This window comes from Stegodyphus dumicola, chromosome 8 (assembly GCF_044657685.1).
Source record: "Stegodyphus dumicola isolate Sdum_Otavi_A_Nest chromosome 8, ASM4465768v1".
Taxonomy (NCBI): domain Eukaryota; kingdom Metazoa; phylum Arthropoda; class Arachnida; order Araneae; family Eresidae; genus Stegodyphus; species Stegodyphus dumicola.
This window is the reverse complement of record NC_140775.1, coordinates 65939683-65967313: the sequence shown is the minus strand read 5'-3', so window position 1 is coordinate 65967313 and position 27631 is coordinate 65939683. Positions and strand designations below refer to the sequence as shown.

General features: G+C 32.2%; 1 protein-coding gene across 7 annotated transcripts; it reads right to left on the bottom strand.

Annotated features, from left to right (window-relative positions):
• Positions 1 to 611: 611 nt before the first annotated feature.
• On the bottom strand, positions 612 to 27631 carry LOC118196168 (uncharacterized). 7 transcript variants are annotated; one of them, XM_085821928.1, is made up of 3 exons: positions 27405 to 27631; positions 16986 to 17085; positions 612 to 6785 (listed from the first exon to the last, which is right to left on the bottom strand). In XM_085821928.1, the coding sequence occupies exon 3, from the start codon at positions 6608 to 6610 to the stop codon at positions 5285 to 5287; it is 1326 nt and encodes a 441-aa protein (XP_085678054.1). In that variant the 5' UTR covers positions 6611 to 6785; positions 16986 to 17085; positions 27405 to 27631; the 3' UTR covers positions 612 to 5284. The 7 variants fall into 7 exon arrangements, with proteins under 7 accessions (XP_085678054.1, XP_085678055.1, XP_085678053.1 ...); XM_085821929.1 differs by lacking the exon at positions 27405 to 27631 and adding an exon at positions 26502 to 27074 and having other exon boundaries at positions 612 to 6796; XM_085821927.1 differs by lacking the exon at positions 27405 to 27631 and adding an exon at positions 26502 to 27067.

The following is a 27631-nucleotide window of genomic DNA, read 5'->3' as shown; positions in this document are numbered from 1 at the left end:
CTACCAACCTTTCGAGAGGACTTTTGCCTCGCATATTTAGAGTGCGCTCCATGCCGCACGGACACTATACATTTACAGGCATCCATGTCATCTCCGGGATTGGAACCCGGCCCTTCATCATGGCAGTCAGCATCGCTAACCATTATACCGGTTGGGCGGCTTTTTATAACATAAATGTACAATCTTTCAATAAATATGTTTGAGTGTGGGTTTTAACAAAGCATAAAATGTTTGCATATTTAGCCAAAAGATAAAATGTAATTGTTTTGATTTTTCATGTTATTATGCTAATAATGCTTCATTTTAAATGTTAATCATAAGTAATGTCCCTTCAATATCGTCGCTACATAAAGGCGCTCGCTAGACATTTTCACGACGGCGCAGATCAGGATTGGCGCGGGCTTGACTCAAACCCAGATTTGGTAAATGCTTATACAACATACTAACTTATACTCTTTTCAGATACAAAACAAGAAATTTCTTCCCTAAATTTTTCTTGGTTTTGATTACAATTTCCAACTGATTTTAATGGGAATATATTGAAAAAGATAGGTTTACAATAATATAAAAGCTTTTAATTCAAACTAAGTATAATGCAATAATTTGTAAACCAGAATCAACCAAATTTTATAACACTAAAATAAGTAAAATGTGAAAGGGCATTGCAGTAAAACTGCAACTCAGTATACGAAAATATTTAAAATAGACTGTCAACTTAACAAGACTTTGGCTAAAAAGAATATTAATTTATTTTCCATACATAATTAATGACAGAATCACCATGCAGAGATGGATACTACCACAAAATCATTTAATTAATTCATTAAATGCAAACTGAATAATTACATTATGTCTCATTCTTTCAAAGCAAATTACAACTAAAGATATTATTTATATGTCATTCAGTAAGATTTCTGATTACATCATACAAGATGCAATTGCTTTTTCTGCGGCCTGATTACTCTAAAAATGCTTTTGTTACAGTAGCTGCTAAAATGGTGTATAATTTAAAATTGAAATATTATAATTTTAAAGATAAAATAGCTGATTGTTAAAAAAAAAAAGTGTCTAGAATATATTCAAAAATAAAACTTCTGCTTTTTACAACACGAGCAGCATTTAAGAGGTCAAAATGCCACACTTTCTTCATATCTGCTATATGGTACGATTCAACTCTATCCTTCAATTTTGCAGCTTCATTTATTAAAATACCTGATTGAAGACACAACCAAATTTTAGAACCAAAAATACAGCAGAAAAGATGGATGTTATTTTCATGTAAATGCAGCAATAAACACACACACATAGAATGAACTGCAATACATTCAAGATTAGTATAAAAAATTTCTGAATAGCAATAAACTATTCACTGAAATACTTCAATTAAATACCAATATATATATGACACCTCATCAGTATCTATTGATCTGTATCATCATCACTATTGCATCCATTGCATTGCATATACTGATAGTTCTTTATTTGCATGATCACATGCATTGGTTTTCATTATACTATCCATATGTTTTCCAATTGCTGAGTGGATAAGATTGAATACTGGTGGTCCACCCTAGGTTCAAGTAGGCTTCTCTGCAGTTTTTCTCATATTTAACCTGAACATGAATGTGCTTATCTTAAAAACTCATCCACAAAAGCACCCTTAGGTAGACAGCCCTTGTGTATTTTACTGTCGCAATTAGACAAACAAGTAAGCAATGTACAGTTTTCAGATACTACTGCTAATTTTGGATGAATATTATTTTCTCTACTGTTGTTAGACATTATGCAAAAATAAAATAACATCAGCTTCTATAATAAAGTGAAATAAGGGTTTTAGTTAAGTTTAAAAATATTTTATCAATATACTTTAATTTTTGCACTCCTGAAACTGATAAGCCCTGCCCCCAAAACAAAAGGAAACTTACTATTTAAAAACGTATTTTGTTAAATAACAAATATTCAAAATCTACTGAATAATGACATTCTTGGATAACACAATTTGCACAAAGAAATTGTTTGAACTTATCATTTACCAATTTTCCACAATATATATCACACATCTAAACTAGTGCCATCATATTATCCTTTCTCATATCTTGTTCGTGAGATTCTAAGATAGCTTCTACAACTACTTATTACATTTTCAGAATTTCCTTGTTACAATCCGAACTACCATCTAATTTGCTTAATTCAAAAACTTCTGACCTGTAAGAAACTTAAGAATTTTAAGAATATTGTTAAACTAGCTGTTACTCGGCATGCACTGCAATGCTGCTTAAAGGAAAGAAAGTGTTTAATTATGTTTATCAAAGTGCTTTTGGATATATAATTTTTTTTTTTTTTTTTTTTTTGTTTTGTTTTTCCATCTGGTGCACACATGAATAAATAGGTAGGTTTTTTTTCGACACATGAGCACACCCCACATAGCTGCCCATGAAAAAAGCAGAGATTTTCAAAATTTAGTCCATCAACCCGTAGCGATTGTTTCTGTGCTTTGTTGATGGTCACTGCAATTGCGAGTCTCACCAGAAGCTGCAAACGTTTAAATACGAAGGGCATATCTGTACACATGGCTGTCACCCAACATGAGTTGTAATGCTACTTAAAGGAGAGTTGTAATGCTACTTAAAGGAAAGAAAGTGTTTATGTTTTAAATCTGTTTATGAAGTGCTTTTGTCTACACAATATTTGTTTTCTATCTGGTGCAGAGTATTTCCACTTTTCTACTCATGCAGCACAGTCTTGGTGCTTCATTCTTAAATTTGAGGGCTCTGCAATACATGCATAATTTCTCCATCTCTACAACGACCACACTTGGATGATGACTGTAATCATAATTATCATTGCAATGAAATGCATCAAGATTTAAATCAACATGCAGTGTTTGTCTGGATACTCAAAAGTTTTCCAGTCTTGCTTCCCTTTGCTCATGCGTTTCAGACAAATGGGCTTCAGCAGTGTGTAATAGACCATTTCTCAGTCTTCCTTCACACATTGTTTCATTCCAATGGGTTTTGAGCAGTGCACATTCAAATGCTTTCCAGTCTTGCTTCCTCTTACTCTTGTTTCTGAAGCTTGTGATACCTTTTTCATTCATGCTTGAGGTGTGGATCGAGCAGCAATTGATTTTTGTTTTGGTGGCATAATTGATTTCACAGGGAAAGTAATGCTTTGTGACGACTGTTACAAATTCACTTTTAAAAAGCTAAAAATGTGTGTGTGATGTAATAACATGTTAATGCATGCATGTTAATATGTGAAAATTAAATATTTTACGCTTTGCTAAACAATAACACATTTTAAAAATACATCAATTTGAGCAGCGGCAACATATTGCCCTTAAAATAGCTGAATTTGTGTATTAAATTTGAAACAAATTAATATAATTGCATTCTCCTGAACGGCAATACAATTTTTTTACATCGCCAAGTTTTCTGATTAACTTTGAAACATACATATCTTATGCTTTCCAGAGTGGCAACGCAAAGCTTTTAAATCACTATATCTTTAATCAAAAGTCCTTTAAATTAGCATAAAATATTTGCATGCATGCACTGCCTAATAAATATTTATCAATAACCAGACCTCATGGACTGGTTATTGAAAAATTTTTATTTAGACAGTGACCTTGCTCCAGTCTTGAAGGTCCAGTGTGGCAAGTTTCATAAAAATAGGAATTAAAATGCAAATTTCTATAAAAGACAAACAAGCAAACATTCATTTACACCTATAGATTGTAATGCAGGTTTTCATGTTTTACAGATTTATGTGAAACCTCTTATAAGCTGAAATGGTAATAAGAAGTAATTTCTTTAATTCACACAGGAATGTGTTTTGAATGTTTCCACATCTACAAGAGGGCGAGAAACCTATCACATTAAACCAAACAATTCATAAAAACCTAAAGTAACAACAAGAGGAATAATAATGTGATTAAATACATAAACCACATAAATAGAAGAAAATGAGAAGTGAAACCAAAAACAGTTTTTCTTGAATCCAAATTCTATATGGTTTGTATTTGATAGAATACTTCACAACATGAATTAGAAGAAAAAATTACCTAACATCGAATGCTTAAAGCAAAATTTGAAAGCTTTTTAATGAAAAACAGTAAAGGATGCAGTTTTAGAAATGTATCTAAATTTAGTAAGAAGATACAAATAAAATTTCACTAACATATATTTTTCCTATTCAGTTCTTTGCAGGTAATTTAGAAACTTTGAAAACTGCCATAAATTTGCATAGTAATCACAATTATCCAGAATTTTATGCAATACAACAAACACTTAACCTTACACTTTTGCTCATCAGCTGTCTTCAGAAAAAGTAAAAATCATTTTTGGATTTCTTTTGTTAATCGACAGTTACTAATTTAAGACTTTCATAATAATATGACAAATACATAACATTTGTAAACCATTTGTAATGTGGAAACTATCTAGAATTACATTCAGTAAAGAATTTATGTATCAGTATAAAAAAATTTACTTATGCCAAAGAAAATGCTTTATACATTAATGTAACCAAATGAAACTATCTCAAATTTTCGAGACAATTAAAATTGACTAATAACACTAGTACTAAATTGATTCACTTCTAAGTTAGTGATAATGTGTCGATGTATGTAACTTACATATAGACAAAAATCAGCTGGAATAGCAAAATAGAGTTAGAAATGCCTCTTTAATGTAAAATTCTCTGCAGCCTTTTTATAGCATAAAATTTCTAATTAACTTGTTCTAAAAATAAATGGAAAAGTACAGCTTTATAGAAAACTTTGTGAGAAAAAACTAGCCCATATTTATATTACATATCAAGAAATCCTCCTAACCACCCTATTCATTCACTTATCATTTATGTCCCCTTTTTAAGAAATTTACTTGGTTTTATTGATAACTGGTTTTGTAACACAGCTAAACATTTATTGAACCTTAATAACAAAATAAATCATAATGCACAATCTAAACTCAGTGCTTGATATCAGCACTGTAGAATTTTTACACCTCAGATTTGTTGAAACATTCTGGATGCACACTTAGATGAAAATGATTGCTTACTGTCGCAAACTGGATAGAAACTGCACTGACTTGCCAGAGCTTCAAAATTTTAACCACTTGACTATTTTATTAGGTTTATCATTGTTACACAAAATAAACAATAAAAATTTTAAAAAATCCTACATATCTTAGATGAAAAGTTTTGTAGCTCCTAATAAGGATAGGTAAATAAGCTTCCGCTATATGCAAATTTCTAGCTCCAAATAACACACACAGAAAGTTTCCTAATATTTGCAAATACACATGTGTTTGTCCAAAATATATTTTCGTGTAAATGATCTGTTACATAAATTACACATATAAGGTTTCTCACCAGTATGAATACGCAGATGCTTCCTAAAAGAATCTGCATGTGAAAATCTTTTATTACATATAGAACACTCATATGGTTTCTCTCCCATATGGCTACGTTGATGAGTTATTAAACTAGACTGATATTTAAATGATTTCGTACATGCATCACACTTATGTAGTGCCTTGACATACTTATTTTCTGTATGAATAAGCAAATGAATTTTAAAGTTAGCTTTCCGCCTAAATGATTTGCTACATGTGTCACACTTGTAAAGTTTCTGACCTGTATGTATATGGCTGTTTAGTTTAGACTTGCATGGAAATGTTTTGTTACATACATTACATTCATATGGCTTCTTACCTGTATGGGTAAACATATGTATTTTTAAGTTCTGCATCTGTGGAAAAGATTTATTACATACATCACAAATGTATGGTTTTTCTTTCGTATGGGTACGCACATGCCTGACTAAACTAGACTGACGGTAATATGATTTGCTACATATATCACACATATAAGGCTTTTCACCAGCATGGATAAGTAAATGGGCTTTAAAGTTCCGTTTGTCGTTAAATGATTTGCTACAAGTGTCACACATAAAAAGTTTCGTACCTGTATGTATTAACATATGTCTACTTAACACATACTGATAAAGAAATGACTTATTACATATGTTACACTGATATGGTGTATTAGCTGTATGAGTATACATATGAGCTTTCAAATAATGTTGCTCAGCAAATGATTTGTTACATACATCACACTCATATGGTTTCTCTCCTGTATGCCAATAACGTACATGTCTGATTAAACTAGCCTGACGGTTAAAGGATTTATTACACATACCACATTCAAATGGTTTCTCACCCGTGTGGACAACCAAATGAGCATTAAAGTTACCTTTTGTGCTAAATGATTTGTTACATTTATCACATTCAAATGGTTTCTCACCTGTGTGGATAAGCATATGAGCTTTTAAATTACCTTTAGTGCTAAATGATTTATTACATGTGTCACACTTATGAGGTTTTGAATGTGTATGCATAACCATATGACTATTTAATCTAGCTTGGCATGAAAATGACTTGCCACATACATTACATTTTTCCTTCTTTAATGTGCAAGTACACACATGTGCATCTAAATTATATTGCTCTAGAAATGGCTGGCAGCATATGCCACATGAAAGTGGCCGTTCTTTTGTTTCAGTGCTCATGTATTCCTCAAAATAATTTTTGAAGATACGAAATAACATACAAAAAATTCTGATTGGTTGATACTCAAAATCACTTCCAGACTTTATTTCCAATTGTCTTTGCTTTCATGTAAATCCGTACAGGTGAGAAATACTTTCACTTCCTCTTTCATCTAAGGCTTCTTAATCTGCATATGCATGGCAAATAATTCATGGCATTAGTCTGTCTTGAAATCTGAAAAGAAACTACAAATATTAAAAAAAAATTAATGATCAAATCTTCAATTAAAGTAACTAATCGATTATTTAATGTGCTTTCCTCAGGCACAACATAAAATAGTTTTCATTATAATAACAGTCAAAGAGTGTGGCAATAATAGATACCAAAATTTAAAGAAATTTTTTATTCGAAATCTGAATGTGCATGTAATACAGTACAAAGTCTGAGATCTGACATTGTTGGGACTTCAGATATTTGATCATCAGTTTAAATTTAGTAAGATAACATGTATAAATTATAAAATTAAAAATATAAAATAGTTATTTTTGAAATAATGAAGCATTTATGATCTTAAGGGGATTGAAAGTTTCAAAAAATGCTTAATATTAATTTTTCTACTTTATTAAACATTTTTTTAAAGCAAGTTGTTTAAGCTGTTTTTATTTATTATTTATTTTTTAATACTTTGCCTTAAATATTATAGATAAACTTCTCTTTTTTTTCAATTACAAAATCCTGTAATTGCCATGTCAAGAGCTCCCACTCTTAACCCTTTGATGCATGCGATATTATTTTTATAATTTTTTTAACTACAAATAGAAATTGAATATTATGATCATAAAGACAAATAATATATGAATTAAAAAAAATCTACTCTCGCCCATTGTTCTGTGGTTGGTGGTCACACTGTGAAACCACCACGTGTCTAGAACTTTGAAACTTACTAAAGTAAAAGGAAAAAAAAAAACTTACCTTTTCCCATGCACGTTTCCAATAAATAACAAAATTTACGAATTTTAAAAAAAGTGTATGTAAGGATTGCATTATATATATATATATATATTTACATTATTTTACAAAGTAAATAGTCAGAAAAAATAAACATTAATGTAATTTTTTTATAACAGTGAAAATATAAGTACCTACATAATAAGGACGTCCAGATAAATGGATTTAAAAAAAACTCGGTAAAATAAAGAGGGGGGGAATCATTTTTTTTTTTTCTTAATTGTTTTTTTTTTTTTTTTTTCCAAAGAATACATTCTTTTGTGACACTATTCAAAGCCTGTTTTTGGCACATGCTTAGACTCACATTCCACGTTTCGCACATATAATCTTGCTCTATGAGGTTTCTTCCTTGTGGTACAAAATGTACACTGCCTGGATCTAAATTTCACTGGCATATGTCCAGCGCTATTCAGTTTCTTTTCATCTGGCACATAAAATTTGTGTTTTTTTTTTTTTTTTTTTTTTTTTTTTAATGTTAATTTGGGGAACTTGGTCTTTTTGCCTTTGGTACAGATCATTTGTTTCCCATTCATACTCATTTCATTCGTATTTCATCAGAAAGTATATTTAATTTAAATAAAGCTTTACACGATTTCTATTTTTAATTATAGCAAAGTATATTTACATTAATTTTAAACCATATGAAATAATTTATAAAATCACAATACTAGCTCTATCATGACAAAGTGTGTTGAGGTCAGAGAAAAGTCTCTGGAAAAGAAATACCTTTTTACTAGGCAGGTGCATGTATTGTTTAGTAATAAAATAACTCTGTGGTTTCAAACCCCTTATCTATACCTGGGTAAAAATAAACATCCCTATTTGAAAAGCAAGCAAACACTATTGTGAAGAGCAGTGGTTTCAAGCTGCAACCATAGAGCCTCTAGAGGATTGTGAGCATTGTGACACAATGCTCTAGCGGCTAAGTGGTTGCACCTTGAAACCACATAGCAAATGCCATACATATAGAGGGTTTATATATATATATATATCTGCATATACATATATATATATATATGCTTAATTACTGCAATTTTTTATTGTTTATGATAGAAATCATGATGTGCGATGAATAACTTTTGAAATTTAAAGTTGTTTTATTAACAAAAGGAAGTTATTTTGTCTCATTTAAAATGAATTTTAAAAGGCATTTGATTTGAAGTACTAAGACCTATGATTCTGCAGTCATTCTGCAATCAATTGATTTTCACTCAAAAATTTTGGAAAGAAGAGGAGAAAAAAATTCTAAAATTGGTGGTTTCAAGGAGTGACCACCGCACATCAAAGGATTAAAAACCTCTTTGTCACTTTCCTCACAATCATTAGTGATATTTTCTGGATTTAAGACCATACTACAATTAAGACACAATAACACGCCGAATAAATACTAATTCAGAAATCAAACAACAAAAATCAGCGTTATATTTACAAAGTTTTCACAGGACTAGTTTCGATGGTTTTACCGAACCACCATCTTCAGCTGCAAAACCGCAAATGAACAAGATAGGAAATAATGATTAGATAAGATAAGAAAGCCTGGACAATAATAAGCAAGTAGCGCCATCTGTTGGTAAAACCAGAACTAAAACATAATTTCTTTAAAGGCCGAAGGCAAATTTGGATTGGAATTAGGATCGTTAACTAAAACAGAAAGATTTTTATGAATGTGAAATGCCTCTAGAAAATCCAGTTCTCCAATGGAAGATGTTTTTTGAATAATTTTGGCAGCAGAAAAACTGAAAGTGTGGTTTTCGGACCAACAATGTTGAGCAACAGAAGACTTCTGTGTTTCCTTTTTTCTAACATATGCCTCATGTTCCTTGACGCGAAATTTTAAGGCTCTCTTAGTTTGGCCAATGTAAATTAAACCACACTGGCAAGGAATCCTATAAATACTCCAGGAATTCCTATAAATACCCAGGAAGATGATTTAAATAAAGTTCTTTCAACAATGAATTCTATTGATCCTGCTATTCAGTTCACTTTTGAACTTGACTTGCAATTCTCTTCCGTTTCTCGACATTCTGGTCACACGTAACACATCCAACTTCAGTACTACGGTTTACCGTAAACCTTCATCGGTTTGCCTTCCACCACACTAACATATGCCTCATGTTCCTTGACGCGAAATTTTAAGGCTCTCTTAGTTTGGTCAATGGAAATTAAACCACACTGGCAAGGAATCCTATAAATACCCCAGGAATTCATATCCGGAATGGGGTCCTTGAGTATGGAACTCGGAATTTTATTGATGGGAGAATAAACAACCCGAAAGTTAAATTTCTGCAAAATATGTGCAACTTTATAGCTGATTGATGGAAAGAAGGGAATGACAACAGAATTTTTATAATCTCCTAAAACAAGAGTGTGCCTTTTAGTGTGTTGAGATGAGAATTTTTTAACTGCTTGATTAATAATGTTGGGTGGAAAGCCCCTGTCAATAGCTATTGCTTTTAAATAATTTAGTTCTTCATCAAGGGCTAGTTTGGAGGAGCAAACTTGAAGAGCACGGAAAACATAGGAATAAAATGAAGCTAACTTTTGTTTAGTCGGAAGACATGATTTAAAGTGTGGTGGAAGGCAAACCGATGAAGGTTTACGGTAAACCGTAGTACTGAAGTTGGATGTGTTACGTGTGACCAGAATGTCGAGAAACGGAAGAGAATTGCAAGTCAAGTTCAAAAGTGAACTGAATAGCAGGATCAATAGAATTCATTGTTGAAAGAACTTTATTTAAATCATCTTCCTGGGTATTTATAGGAATTCCTGGAGTATTTATAGGATTCCTTGCCAGTGTGGTTTAATTTACATTGGCCAAACTAAGAGAGCCTTAAAATTTCGCGTCAAGGAACATGAGGCATATGTTAGAAAAAAGGAAACACAGAAGTCTTCTGTTGCTCAACATTGTTGGTCCGAAAACCACACTTTCAGTTTTTCTGCTGCCAAAATTATTCAAAAAACATCTTCCATTGGAGAACTGGATTTTCTAGAGGCATTTCACATTCATAAAAATCTTTCTGTTCTAGTTAACGATCCTAGTTCTAATCCAAATTTGCCTTCGGCCTTTAAAGAAATTATGTTTTTGTTCTGGTTTTACCAACAGATGGCGCCACTTGCTTATTCTTGTCCAGGCTTTCTTATCTTATCTAATCATTATTTCCTATCTGGTTCATTTGCGGTTTTGCAGCTGAAGATGGTGGTTCGGTAAAACCATCGAAACTAGTCCTGTGAAAACTTTGTAAATATAACGCTGATTTTTGTTGTTTGATTTCTGAATTAGTATTTATTCGGCGTGTTATTGTGTCTTAATTATAGAAGCCCCAAACAGGCTTACTTTTTGCTTTCTTTTTTCCACGTGATGTGGCCGCCATTTTGTGATTGCATGAGTTTCGGTAAGTACTTTTTTGCAATTTTCAAGTTATGTTTATATTTTGTATATTTGGATATTGTGCTTTGCTTGTGTGATTTCATGCATTTTGCTTACAAACGTTTTGTTTTCTATTAATTTCAGTGAGGGATTTTTCTGCTGTTTTGTGTGTGCTTTATTATTGTTTAGTTAATTTAGTTTGATTTTCTGTATTGTTTATCATGCCTTCATCCGTTAATCGTTTCACTAAATTACGCCTGCAACGGCAAAAATTCCTGAATCATCTTGACTTTTTACTTAAATGTAAATTGAGAAAATTGATCCCCAATTTTATTCAAATCAAATCTAATCAAAAACCTTCGAGTCGCGTTTCAAGAATTCTGTTAAATTGCAAGCTTGCCTTACTTCGGTCCGTCATAAGGGATACACGTCAACAATTGTCAAAAATTGAACGTGAACTCTATAAGCTTCATCTGGAACTCGCTAAATCATATTCAAAATTTACTGCCCTTGAACAAAAGTCTTGGTCTAGAACGGAGAATGCAGTTAACCGTCATAAAAACACCCTTGCAGTTAAATTCGAAAAACTTCTTTTACAATCTTCCAGTTCAAGTAGTTCAAAAAATCTTCCCATTGTACACATCAAGCCAATAGGTAATATTTCTAATGTTAGTCTTTCAGAAGAACAAGAGAGAATTCTAAAATATAATTTTAACTTCTCACAAACCTGTAAATCCTCGATTCCAAAGATTTTAGCTCCTATCGAAAAAGCTTTCAAGTTCAGTAAAGTTTCAGATTCACAGAAAGAAATGATTAGGCATCTTATTGCTCATAATGTGAAATTCAATAATAAACCTTTGAAACCAAATCTAACTGCGAGAGAAAGAGCTACATTGCGTGAAATTCATTCTAACCCGGATATTATTATTTCAAAGGCCGACAAAGGTGGCCAGATAGTCGTCATGGATAGGACCACTTACATCGATGGTGTCACTAAACTCTTAAACAAAGGACCATATAATCCGATCCCTAAAGATCCTTCACCTTCGGATTTGTCAAAAATAAAAACTGCGATCAAATCTTCACAAATCATTTCAGCCAACTTAAAACATTCACTTATCGCATCTGTTGCGAATTGTGCCAGATTATATGCTCTTCCCAAAATTCATAAAAGTGGTATTCCTTTCCGCCCTATTGTATCAAATTTAGGTACTGCCTCGTATCCATTAGTTAAATATTTAGTTTCTAGATTTTCAACTCTATTAGACAATAACATTTATACCATAAAAAATTCAATAGAGTTTGTAAAAAAAGTTAAAAACATTTCTCCTAGTAGTTTACTCATGGTTTCTTTTGATGTAAAATCATTATTCACCAATGTCCCAGTGGAGGGTGCATTAAGATGTCTAGAAACCAGACTTTGCGAATTTCATTTCTCTTGCATCGAAATTGATGAGCTAATTTCTCTCACTCAACTCTGTTTGAAACAAACACATTTTGTTTTCCAAAATAAATATTACAAGCCAACTGAGGGATTAGCCATGGGAAGCCCCCTCAGTCCCATCCTGGCTGATATCTACATGCATTATTATGAATCAAAATTGTTTGAAACTTTAAACTTCCCGGCATGGTTCCGCTACGTAGACGATACTTTTACTCTTTTTGAAGGTAATAAAGATGATTTAAATAAAGTTCTTTCAACAATGAATTCTATTGATCCTGCTATTCAGTTCACTTTTGAACTTGAGACTTGCAATTCTCTTCCGTTTCTCGACATTCTGGTCACACGTAACACATCCAACTTCAGTACTACGGTTTACCGTAAACCTTCATCGGTTTGCCTTCCACCTCACTTTAAATCATGTCATCCGACTAAACAAAAGTTAGCTTCATTTTATTCCTATGTTTTCCGTGCTCTTCATGTTTGCTCCTCTAAACTAGCCCTTGATGAAGAACTAAAGTATTTAAAAGCAATAGCTATTGATAGGGGCTTTCCACCCAACATTATTAATCAAGCAGTTAAAAAATTCTCATCTCAACATACTAAAAGGCACAATCTTGTTTTAGGAGATTATAAAAATTCTGTTGTCATTCCCTTTTTTCCATCAATTAGCTATAAAGTTGCACATATTTTGCAGAAATTTAACTTTCGGGTTGTTTATTCTCCCATCAATAAAATTCCGAGTTCCATACTCAAGGACCCCATTCCGGATATGAATTCCTGGGGTATTTATAGGATTCCTTGCCAGTGTGGTTTAATTTACATTGGCCAAACTATGTTTTAGTTCTGGTTTTACCAACAGATGGCACTACTTGCTTATTCTTGTCCAGGCTTTCTTATCTTATCTAATCATTATTTCCTATCTTGTTCATTTGCGGTTTTGCAGCTGAAGATGGTGGTTCGGTAAAACCATCGAAACTAGTCCTGTGAAAACTTTGTAAATATAACGCTGATTTTTGTTGTTTGATTTCTGAATTACCATACTACAAATTTTGCAATCCATTCTTGACCCACTGACATAATACCTAACATTATAACTACATTTGACATAAAAATTTAATCTAAAAGCTTCAAATAGCCAATTGAGAAAAACAAATGTATTACTTATTTTCAATACAGTTTAGTTCAAAAAGATCATGACAAAATATGTGATACATATGAAACATTTAATCTCCATCAAACATCAAAAGACTAAAGAAGGACTGTGGCTTCTGATTCCAACTTCTGAAAACCTTTGATATGGCTGCTTTTGAGAACCTAGTGAGATTTGCTGTCTTCAAAATTGAGGCCCTGCTAAACGGGCACCAATAATAAGCACTTTTTCGAATGGTGAAAGATCATTCGTTTTTCCCATTTTACTTCATTCATCACGAAAAGTAGCCTTACACCTTACTTAAATTAGCATTATAACTATGTGTAACCCACATTACAAAAAAAATTGCATACTTCATCTCTAGCATACATTTAAATGGAAAATCTAAATGGTTTCTAATTCATTGGCCAGTGTGTGTATATATTTCATGAGTGCTATATAAAATTAATTTGTTTTTACTTGGTTAAAAGAAATTTTTAATTAGTTCTTGTTACAGAATAACATGTGCAAACAATTTTTTCTGAAAAGATATGCATGCTAATTTAAAATTTCCAGCAAAAAAAAAAAAGCATATTCTCATTATCAGCTCATTTTAACTATGTAAAATACTTTTTGAGCCAAAGAAATACATTTCAAGCCACTTATTTCAATACACAGAAAATAAAATAGAATATCACACTTTAAAAACTTTATTGGCAATATTTGCATTGGAACAAGAACAGAAAAGGGTATGCTATCTTACTATCTGTCCAACACTGACAAGAATCATCAGGCAAGGCAGTGTCAAAAAAGTAAGCAAGCCAGAATTTTATGAAAATATTTCATTGACAATGATTGAGCCCATTATAGCAGCGCATAATGCCACTATACATATTGGTGGTGATGGTAATACGTGCAGTTCTGAAATTTGATAGCCACAGTAGCTTCTGTTTGTTGTGATTAGTGTATGGAGACTTTTTTTATATTATTTTAAAACGAATCAATGAAGAGTTTGCCTGGTAATGAAAAAGAAAGTTGCTGCTTTTTTTTTTTTTTTTTTTTTTCAGAAAACTGGTATTCTGCCTAGTAATAGAGGGTGTAGAAATACACATTCGATGAAGTTAATTTGTGCAATTCTCTGGTTTTTTTTTTTTTTTTTTTTTTTTTTTCAAGTTAAAATAGGTCAATATGTACACGCAGTGCCTATTTCCTCTGTAATGCGAAAAATTCTGCAATACTCTAGTTTTTTTTGTTTTTTTTTTCTTTTTCAAGGTAATACAGACATTGTGCACATGGACAGAAAAAAGTTTGGTATTTTATTATGGATGTTCGCTGTATTTTCAATTTAGTTAATTTGCTGCTCTTTTGTGTAATTTTTAGTGTTTTATTATGATGTTGATTATGATTTTAATTTTGCTGTTGTTTATAAAATTTTCCCCACACTGCCAATTTAAAAAGTAGCTATGTTTTTACATGTTAGCTTGGCAAACAATTAGTCATCAACAACTGCCAGGTTTGAGGGAGAGTTGGGTGGATAATTCGAGAGTACCCAAATACATTACAATATAGAAAACACACTTAACTCAACAGTGGCCAGCAAGCAATGTTGATCTATTTCTAGATAAAAGCTGTCTGGCATGCATTGTGGCCCCATAATGAAAAAGTTCACTTAAAGGATTTTAATAACCTCTTTTAAAGCTATAAAACAAGTTTTTTCTTAGAGGTCCCATATACTTAAACACATAAAATTAAAGAATATGTTTCAATAAACATAAAATGGCACACTAATCACAAGCATAATTTTCTAGCTCTAGAGTGCTCAAAATTTAGCTTCAAGTGGAAAAATTGTTCCAAATATGTATAAAAGGGAAAAAAAAAAAAAAAAAAAACGGAATGTTTCAAATGTTGCAAAAGCAAGATCTTTCATGCTAAAAGAAAATCTGTCAAGTCAAAGGACAGATGCAAAATCATTAAAATGGTCAGTGTCAACTGCAAAAAGTGATTAGTGCGGATTTGAATCTTATAAAGACAAAAAAAAAAAAAAAAAAAAACATAATATGCATTGTCTTTCTCCACAACATGTTGCTGACTGCAGAACACACTGCAAAATTCTTTATGAGAAATGAGTACTTAAGTATTAACGCCACCGCAGCAAAAGTTGTGCTGATGCACCAATAAAGAACAGTCCTGTTGTTCGTGTGCAGTTATCTTTTGGATTTATTGTCACTGTTCTTAATAGAAGTAACTCCAACCTTCTTAATAAAATTATTGAAAACATTGCAGATGGTAACACAATTTATTCTGACAGTTGAAAAGGTTTCCAAACAAATAGAATAAAAAAGAAGGATTCCTACATGCTAAAGTTAATCATAAATACAATTTTATTGATCCTGATACAGGAATTTATACACAAACAGTTGAGAGAATGTGGGGCAGTGCTAAATGGAGGAACAAGAGACATAGGAGGACAGTAAGACATCATTTAGAATTTTATTTAGCAGAGTTCATATGGTGACAGCATCATGTCAAAGAAAACAGAGACTGTTTTGAATCTATGTTAAACTCTATCAGCCCACTTTCCACCGAAATCTGACTGACTACTTTGATTTTAAATAAAGTGTTTTGATTTTTTCATTTAAATAAAGTATTTAAATTTATGATTTGTCACAAAAATTTTAGATGTAGATTGGCAGCACTTAAAAGTCGAAAAATCTGCAGCTGCAGTGGCATTAATACATAAGTACCAAGAAATGTTTATATGGACAAAAACAGTAAAATGACAAATCTTGCGAACCCACAAAAGACGAATCTTGGGAGTACTTAAATGACTGCAAAGAAAGAGATCCATTTATTATCATCACTGAGGAGAAAAAATCTTAAAATATAAATTTTTCTAAGGGATTTATGATTGTTGTTGGTTTTTCATAAAACGGCAAATTAAAAATAAATAGAGTGGAGAAAAATGTTAAGATCAACTCTACATGTTATCAAGAACATATTTTATTCCCAATTTTCAAATCTGAAATACCTTCTCTTTACTGACAGTGTGATAATCAGTAGAACTGCATCAAGACAAAGAAAGCAGCCACACATGAAAATCTACTATTAATTTCACGGAAAAAAATGGAACAAAAATGGGTATCAAGGCCCTAACCCTTTACTCATATCCATACTAAACCTTTTAATCTATCACCAACGTGTTTTTGAGCTTTTGGACTTTTAAAAAGAGACAACCTACAACCTTTAAAAACAACCTACAACCTCCTTAGACTTTGGAAAGCTGTTCAAGAGCAATGAAATAAAATACCTCTTTAAAGGCTTTGTCTTGCAAATTGTGATGTATAAAAATAGTGAAGAATAAGGGTTATCAAACAGAACATTTAAAACATAAAAATTTTAGGTAAAATATTTCTGCAATTGAGATGAAAATTGTCTAAAATATGAGCAAACAGCCTCAATAACTCTTGATGTCATGTATATACTCACAGATACACTTTTTTTTTTCATTTCATATATCTTCTAAGGAGTTTTGTGCTAATCTCCACAGCAACAAAATCAGAACCTTCTCACATGTCTCTTTTCAAATCTGAAAAGAAATGTTTATAAAAATACAAAAGATTTGTGTGTTATATTTAAAAATATTAGTATTTTCTGATTATCTGCATGGAAAGTCTATTCACTAGGCAAAGCACTATGCTGCCAAAATACAATAATTATGTGATAACCCAAGCATACATGCATAAGCACCAGATGAGTGCTGATCATTAATGTTCGTTATTTCACACTGATGACATTCATTAGTGTTAGTTTTTGCTGCACACTGACTTTTTTTCCCTGACAAGATAAACAATTGTAATGGGACAGTGGAGTTTGGTCGCTGATGAAAATGAAATAATGCATTCCTTTAAATATGATATTTTGCTTAACAGTAGAGAATACAATGCACTCTATGAAGTTGTACTTCATAAATGAATAAATTTTCAGAATCAAAATTTGTGTACCAATGCCAAATCTATGCAATTCTCCGATGATTTTTTTAAATGAAAACAAACTGTTGTGTACATGGAAAACAACAATATGTGCAATGCCAAGTACGTTCAATTCTCTGATGTCTTTAAGCGAAAAAGAGATTGCTGTATACATGGAGAGAATGACAGCATACAGCAGTATCAAGTTGAGCATGATACCAAATTTCTGGAATTCTTTGATCTTTTTGAAGCTAAAACAGATTGCTGTGTACATGGGGAGAACAGTGGAGGTGGGAAGATAAGTGTTTCATTATGGATGCATCTTGCATTTTTAACCTCAATTGCTGCAGTTTTATACAACAATTTTTTTTAAATGGCAGTCTTTTGCATCTTAGCTTACTGAAAAATTAGTTGCCAATGTTGTCGATTTTCTGGGAGAATGTGGATATTCAGGAAGTATGAAAATCTCTGAACTAGAAATATTTGTAAACATTTAATTACCTAAGCCAGAATTAAAGTAATTACTGAGTTATTTAATGATTTTTTTCATCATACAAAATGGTTTTAATTAAAGTAATAGTCAAAGATAGACAACTAATATTAAAATTTAAATATTACATAAGCACCAGAGGAGTGCTTATGCAATATTTTTTCTTGCCAAAAGGCAAGAAAATAATTTTAGTTTGAACAAACAGATAGCATTAAATTTGTTTTGTTAGTCTTCTATTAATCTTTAAATTTTTTTCTTTTCAGATTTGGCAGCTGACACATTTAGGTTGCTACAGAAACAAATTCTGTGTATTTTTATTTACAACTATAAGTTTAAAGTCAATTCGAACATGGGGTGTTAAATTAAATATTTTGTACATAATTTACTTTTTTTTATTTTCATAAAGGCAAAAAAGCAGTTGAGGCTCACAAAGATATATGTGAAATTTATGGTGTTGATTGCTATACAGAATGCATGTGTCAAAACCGATTTAAAACATTTCTTTCGGGAGATTTTTCGCTTGAGGATGATGAGATTTTTTCACTTGACAAATGTTTTGGCTGACCGTTTTAAATTAATGATGATAAAAATTAAAGCCATAACTGAATTGAATTGTCACACAATTGTGCAAGAGATTGCTAAAAGCTTAATCTGATCTTACACAGCAACTGAAAAGCACGTCTTTTAAAGAAGCTCAATATTTGGGTTCCACGAGAATTGAGGGAAAAAAAAATCAGTTAAATGCAATGAACCCCTTTGTAAAACCAATTATCACTGGTAATGAAAAATGGATCGTCTACAACAACACTATTTGAAAGAGATGAATCAATGCAAAGCAAAATGAATCAGCACAAATCATATTGAATGCTAAACTGCATAAGAAAAAGAGCCTGTCAATTTGATGGGATTAAAAAGGCATTCTGTATTTTGCGCCATCGTCAGGTGCTAGGGGCACTAGATCATCAAGGGCAGCTTCAGATAGAGCTGGGGTAGCTGCAGGAGGAGCTTCTGCAGAACGTTTTCGGCGCACAAGGAACATCTTGAAGGGAAGTTGTGACTGTTGTTATTTCTTCCGAGCAAAGATCTGCCCTTGTACAATGCCATTACATCGTCAATACAGTTATTGAATTTTACGGATCTGACAATATTGTCATCGATTTCTTGGGCCCTTTGTTTCACAGCTCTTGCAGGTTTTCCAAAGGTAAGGCCATGTTCTTCAGCTTTGTTGTCTTACCGTCGTCAGCTACCTCCTCTCCTTCCTCAATCAGCAATCTTGTCATGTCGACAAGTTCCTTGTCGGATAGGGGGTTCGAGTGGCACTTAATCAGTGTGTTCACTTTATTTAAACATTGATTTGAATGAGCGCAGTCATCTTCGCTGGGTGTGAGCGCAGAGGTGGGGGATATGTCTAGGCCAATCAGCTTGTGAGTTTTCTGAGTCAGTAGGGATATGAAATGGCAGGATGCTAGCCAGCCAATCAGAGAAGTGGATTTTGAATTGTGTGGACACTCCCTACCTTCTACTGCTATGCGGGTGACTTTTGCATTATAATTCCTCAATTTTGAATTTTTGATGAATATTTTTGAACAATCCGCGATGTACTGATACCACGATAAATAAACCGCAAAGTAGCGAGGGATGACTGTACATCCATTCTGCTTAGTAAATAATTTGATCTCAACTGCACATATATGCTGTGCTCATGAATACACTTACTGCAGTTAAACTACATTATTCATTAACCTTGTAAGTGTTTGCTTAACACAAGGATTTTAATTGAGGTTGTATGTGACCACACGAATCCATGTGAAAACCACTTCTCACAATACTACTAATTGGCAAATCAAAGGATCACGATTAATTTTTCAAACCTGATGCCTACTGTAAATACGCATACACATTCTTTGTCGCGTTCGCTAAATAATTCTAAAACTCAATATTCAAATCAAATAATAAAGAAATTTTGCTTACCTGTCAGACGCAGCATTGATTCTCTCTTTTTGTCATTTTATCCTACTTTATTGACAACACAATTAAATACATTTACAATAAAGAAACGCACATAACTTTAGTTAGTGTTTTGCGTTCGTGTTACATCTTTCACAGTCAGCAATGTTCTGAACTACTCAAAGGAATTCAGGTGCACACAGCACCATTTGGTTCAAATACAGTTTCTACACCCACTAAACAAACTGAGTGTTAGGTGCAAGTGATTTAATAGCAATAAATGCATTCTTTTTAGAGAGCATTTATCTTTTTCCATTTGATATCTAATTAGTATATTTAAAAATATATTTAATTTACAACATATCTCGCTGATATGTTTATGGAATGGTGTTATGAACATTTTTTATCCAGGTAACCTAAAATAATAATCTGAGCACTTTCCTTTTCAATTATGCACAATTGCAAATTATAAGTCTCATCAAATATTTTACTATGATCTATCCCGATGCCAAACATATGCTCATGATGACACTGTGCAGATGAAAAATATGTATAATACTCTTATTTATTATTACATCATTATAAGAATATGGTACTTTCTGATTATCCGCAAATTCCCTTTCCGAAAATCACCAGCTCACTGATGACTTTGCAGACAATACACAAACATTTTTTTTTTTTTTTAACCAAGCTAATTTATAAGGCAACAGTGGTGCATTACGAATTCCAAACTAGAGCAATCAATCAATAAAATTTTAAAAGAATAACTTACCTTTCTCAAGAAATCTTTTTTTTCTGTTGTTTCTTTTATATATACAGCAATATGTCTTCGCTTTAAATTGAACAACTAATAATTTAAAAATTAAACGAATTTGGCTCAGTACAACTTCCATATAACACATCACACAAAACAAACAAGTGCCCTGCATATACCTGAGTTGCCATGTAAATAATTTTTGTATGACATGGTGGATTGCTATACAACTATTTTGGCCACATACTACTTTGTCTCATGAACACTTTTTTGTAACTTTTCAAAAGGGTATGGATAATTAGAAAGTATGGTCATACACTATATCAAACTTGTTCTGGTGCTGATTTTATTCATATTAAGCTATGCTTTGTCAATCCTATGCATATAGGCCAGCCTCATTTCACTGCTCCACTATACCATCAATATACTTACGATTATAATTTTCACAAACCACATATGACTTGATATCACAGGGGGTTATTTCCAAAATTAGAAGTGCTGGAGCCAGAGTCGTAGCTAGGGTTTTCAGCGCCCAGGGACAACTGAAGATTTCGTGCCCCCCTACTGCTTGCCAAGGACGGAAAACATTTAATTCTAAAATGTCATGACATCAGTTTGCCGCCCCTTGGATTCTGCGCCCGGGAACAAATGCCCCCCTCTAGCTATGCCCCTGGCTGGAGCCATATGGAAGACCATTAAGCAAGGTAATCAAACTTAGATGAATAAAGTAATAAATAGCAAAAAAAATTAACAAAATTTTAAGGAAATGAATACAGAATTAAAGAAACAAATTTGAAGTCTTCAGATTTCCTATTATGCCCAAAGTGGTGCCAATGTGTTTTTTTTTTTTTTTTTTACGTTTTTATGTGTTACCTTTATTTATTAAATGCCATGTTCTTTGCACTTAAACTATAATATTCAGTTCAACAGCAGTATCACAAAACATTTAAAACAGCATACCTTTAGAATTTCCGATACACAGTCTCGCACGCTGGAGATAAAGATATTTTTTCCTCCACAGTGTTGCCATTGCTCGCCTTGAAATCATAGTTTATAAATCAAAAATTCATTAACGTTTTACAAAATATGAAATAGATTATTAAAAAAATTCCAAATTTCAGCCTCCAGAAGCCCATATTCAAGTGGAGGACTATGTTATTCAAAATTTGTTGTCTCTAGGTACCATTGCAAATTCTGCATTATTTATTTGTTTTAAATATAATGCAGGGCTCTAATATTTGGTGGCAAGAATTTGAAAAATGAAACACCATTTATAGTGCAAAAAGTGAGCAAACACAAAATGACAAAACGAAATTAATAGCCCTTCTGGGCAAACTGCTCCTTTGGGCTAAAAATATGTTAAATTAATAATAAACAGTTAAATAGTAAATTAAATTACAGGAGGTCACCTTGGAGTTTATAGAACGATGATTTTACTTCAAGAAGTACCAGAGCTTGACTCCAAATGAATTTAAAACCTTTCATATCAAATATTCCCTCTTCAACCATATTCTGCTACAGGAACAACAAAGTTTTGTTTTTGAAACTCTTTAAAATATGCTCCACTTCATAAATTGACTATCTAACTAATTTATATAAGATTCTGTCAGTATTTGAAATTCATATTTCTCGTATGTTTTGAAAGAAAGTTGATTAGGATTGCTAGATTGCTAATTTAATATCTCCAGATTGAAAGATATTCTGTATAATTTTCATTAAGTTCAGCAAATTTTGGAAGCAATTTGCCTTTGATTATTTTTAATGTTTATTACAATACTATTTTTATTTTACAAAACAGCTTTGATGGTAACCCAAATTATCTTTCCTTTTGAATTCTGCGATATTCTAAATAATGTTTTAACATATCAAAAACTTACATACTTTAAATTGCTAAGTTATGTAAAATTCGGCTAAAGTGCAGAACCGCCCACTTATTTGTTTGGCACTTTTTACAAGAGTAAGAATTGGATTTTTGTCAATTTTCTTTGACCTTTTAAAAGAAAATAGGTTGATATGTACATGGGTACAGTCAAGAGTGTGAATGCAATTTTTGTGCAATTCTGGGATGTTTCTTTAAATGAAAATAGGTCAACGTATACATATATACCGCATATGTACAATTCTTAAAAAAGCGCCAAGCAGTGGGCGATTCTGCACTTTCACCAAAGTTCCTACTGGGTTTCTCTTTCTTCTTCCAAATCAAGGACTATTTACAAATTTCTAATATTCCTTAAACCAAAACATCAAAATAATACAAATTCTTTGAAGTTTTATCAAAGAATGCAAAGGCTTTACTGCTTCAAAGCAAAATATAAATCTGTGTAATATTTGATGTTTTTATTTGCAGTCTCATTAGTTTCTGATCACTTTAGTGGCAGAATTTGCCTATACTAAAGTGAAAACACTATTTTCAAAGCTCAACATTTTATTTTTGAAAAAAAGATGTAGCATAAAAAGAACAGGAAAATACAAATATCAGATAAAACTCCTTTTTTGACAATATTTTCAATATTTAAATGGATTAATCTTTAGATTATGGTAACTTGGCGATTTTTTGGCGAAAATTTGGCGACCAACCCTGCTAGTTTTTGTTTGTACGCTATTTTGTTTTCACGAAGTAAAAGCATATATATATATATTTTTTTTAACTCAACATTTTTTTCCAACAATCTGCTAGCCGAATTATGCTTATGCTGGAACTTTTATGGAACAAAAGTGCTTCATCATGACGAAGATTAGGTGCGAAATTGGGAGAAAGTGCAGAATCACAAACTGCTTGCCAAGTTTTTAAGAACTGCACATGCATGATATCGATGTACACGTCAACCTATTTTCACTTAAAAAAAATCCCAGAATTGCACAAAAATGGCATTGTGCACACTCTTGACTTTATCCATGATGTACACTGCTAAAGTCCTAGCTAGTAACCTTTATCACCTTACCAAAATGTCGCCAAACTACATGTTACCATATTCCAAAGATTAGCCTTTAAATGCATCCATGATGACAGATTCAAGAGGGATGCCCATCTCACTTTAAATTTGGGGGCTCATCACTGTTAAGTTAAGCACAGAGTGTGATAACTATTTTTTGAAAAATTAATTATTCATTTGGAAGCCTCTTACATTTGTGACTTATATGCCTCCATAAATCTACCTCTGCATATTCAAATACTTTTGAAAGGTACTTTATACAATAATGTGCTTTATTACTCATAGCTATACATTATGTATTTCATTTCAATGAAAGTCATTTATTATACAAGTCGGCATACATTTATCAAGTTTCTAGATGTACAAATGATTACTTGGCATGGATTACCAAATGCCTATTCAATGTACTCTTTCGAGAATATGATTTGTTACAAATTTCATAAAGAAAATGTTTCCCATCTATGTGAATAAGTACATGCTTTGTTAAGGTACTTCTTTCTGCAAATGACTTACTGCATACATCACAGAAGTATGGATTCTCGGGAAAAGTGCAGAATCTCCCACTGCTAGGCGCGTTTTTAAGAACTGCACAAACTCGGTATCCATATAAACATCAACCTATTTTCACTTAAAAAAACATCAGAGAATTGCACAAACTCGGCACTGACTTTGTCCATGTACACATCGATCTATTTTTACTTAAAAAGTCAAAGGAAATTGATTAAAAATCCAATTCTTCTTACTCTTGTAAAAAGTGCCAAACAAAGCACACCAAATAAGCGGGTGATTTTGCACTTCCCCCCTGATTTCTCACTTGTATGAGTTACATATATGTGATTTTAAGTTGCACCAATGTACAAATGGCTTGCCACATACATCACACTCATATCGTTTGCCATATGTATGGGCCCAAATATGTTTTTGTAAGGAATCTGACCGTACATACGACTTGTCGCACACACCACATACATATGATTTCTCAGTGTGGATATGCATATGTATTTTAATTTACCTTGATGATCAAACTGACATATTACATGCTATGCAATCATGACGATCTGCATTCATATATGTATACTTAAGTTCATTTAAAACAGCCAAGTGTATAAACGATTTGTCACACGTTACACACATGTGTGGAAGTAAATGTACGACTGTTCAAGGTCCTCTTGTCTGAAAATGTCCTGGGTGAATCTTTACATTATGGTAACTTGGCGAATTTTTGGCGAAAATTTGGCGACCAACCCTGCTATAGCAACCTGCTAGTTTTGTTTTGGACTCTATTCTGTATTCACGAAGTAAAGGCATGTTTTTTTTTTTTTTCACTCAAAATTTTTTCCAACAATCTGCTAGCCGAATTACGCTTATACTAGAACTTTTACGGAAAAAAAATGCTTAATTACGACGAAGATTAGATGCGAAATTGAGAGTGTCTGCTTGCCGCGTTTTTAAGAATTGCACATACACGGTATCCATGTACACGTCGACCTATTTTCTCTTAAAAAAACATCCCAGAATTGCACAAAAATGGCATTGCGCACACTCTTGACTTTATCTATGTACACATCGACCTATTTTCTTTTAAAAAGTCAAAGAAAATTGACAAAATCCAATTCTTCTTACTCTTGTAAAAAGCACCAAACAAATAAGTGGGCAATTCTGCACTTTAGCAGCGAAATTGTTTCTAAGTGCTTATTAGCTAAAATCACGATCAGAATTTTCCGGAAAATGTCACATTACATGTGTCAATCTCTCATTTCTCTGAGACAAAATAATCTGTGATTCGAACTGTGTACTTCTCATTATTGTTAAAGTCCTAGCTAGTAACTTTTATCAGCCTTACCAAAATGTCGCCAAACTACCTGTTACCATATTCTAAAGATTAGCCATGTCCTGCAACAGATATTACATACAAATGATTTCTCTTCCTGAAAGGTATGCATGATTTTCTTTAAAATTATATGTTATGAATGCACATAAACTTGATATACTGTTTTGCATACGAAATGCCTACTTGTGCATTAGCATGCATTTACTATTTATGAGATTTTTATCACATTTATAAAAATATATTTTTTAAAAAATATTCCCTTTTATATACAGCCTATGATTTATATGACATTTTACTAGCCTAAAATTGTTGTCTAACTCAGGTTAGCTAACTCAGTAACATACATAAACAATATTGTTGTCTAACTCAGGCTAGTTAACTCAGTAACATACATAAACAAATTTCATAATTAAACATTTGGCTCATGATGGCTGTTGCATAAATGCAAATACTTTCATACACAGTTCTATACAATATCATGGTTTTCCACTATCGGTTTTTAATACAAAATGTACTTATATGTCTAAAAACGTTTCGCAACAAATACACAATATATCCAATTTATATGAAACTACACACGTTAGGTGTACTTAGAGTTCCAATTAATATTTTACACTATTTTACAGTCGTTTCAAGATCTGCGAATGAATTAGCTTTTGCATTAAGAACAAAAACTTCGAGCACGTAATACACAATAAAATCGTAAAATGAAAATTCACTTTCTATACAGTTTTAACTTCGTAAATTATTCTACTATATTACATTTTACTACTATGATCAAGTACACGGTGCACACAAAGTTTTTTTTTTTTTTTTTTTTTTTTTTTTTTTTTGTCTGTAGGAAATGTGCATATACTTACTTTCAGATGTTCACAAATATTTAACATAGATTCAGGCGGTCAGTTGCATGAAGTATAACTTATGTGGCATGTTTCGCTTATATGTATTTAATAAACACATTACAGATTCTGAGAGTTTCATGCTTAAAACTAATTTTGGTATTACTGAAATATCTTCCATCTCAAACATCAGAAAACATAATAATTTCAAAACGGTATGATATTATTATTTATACATACGTCCAACATTAAATTATTTAACTCTCACAGAAATAACTCAAATACATGTTTTAACATCACGATTATGTTACCACTCTTTCAAAGTCGGTATTGAATGTTTGGCGACATTTTTGGCGTCAATATTTCATACGCGTTTATCTCCTACTTTTAAAAAGACCGATATTTACAAGGAAGGTCTTCCTTTAGTTCTCAATTTTTCTAAAAACATAAAAACATTGCATATGATTCTACTCATTGAGATATACAGAAAAGAAGTAGCAGCTAAAAATACGTAAGTACGCAGTTAAAATATTGTAAAATATAATGAGGTTTGGCGATATACGTAACAAACAGTTTTGAAAATTTGGAAAGTCGCCAAGGCGGTAGAATTTTGCAAGAAAACAAAACTGCAAGTCAACCAGCGTCCGAGCGGTAAAACCGCTGACAGCAGATAGCTCACAGCCGGTTTTAACGACATCGAATGATTTCGTTGTGTGATTATGACAAAGCCTCGAGGGCTATCCAAAGAACGCCTACGTACAATACAGATTCTTTGGACACCGAAGGACATTCTTTGGGTTACCTTCGCGGAGAACTAGCTTGTAAACACGTTACACATGGAGAAATCCATGAAAATGTCCATGTAGCCATCCCGTTCGCGAGATTTGAACCTCGGACAGAATTACCAGTTCTCAGCGACCTTACGAAAAATGCTGCAAATTTTTCTTCTGCTTAAATTAATTTTTTAGATAAATTGCAAGATACTCTCTTTTTTTTTCCGCTTTATATCACGCCAGAACTCCAACCCTTTTTTACCCTCAGATCTCGAAGTATATTATTATATCTTTGGTGTTCGGTGTCCTATCCGCAGATACATTATTTGACGAAACATTTAATAATTAATTCAACTTTCAGTTGAATTACCTAATTCATTTTCTGAATTGATGAGGAATTTTTTCTTTCAGTCTGTCGTCTATAATGTTCCTTGGACTTACGAATTATTTTTCTGATATGAGTTAAATATCTTCTTGTGAAGTTTGCTTTAAATGCTTGACTACATAATTTGAAACAATACCCAAACCATTATTTTAGAGGTCAAACAACAAAAATCAGCGTTATATTTGCAAATTTTTCACGACTAGTTTCGATGG

Coding starts and splice junctions, on each gene's coding strand:
- LOC118196168 (XM_085821928.1), bottom strand. CDS start 6,610: ATGTTATTTCGTATCTTCAAAAATTATTTTGAGGAATACATGAGCACT.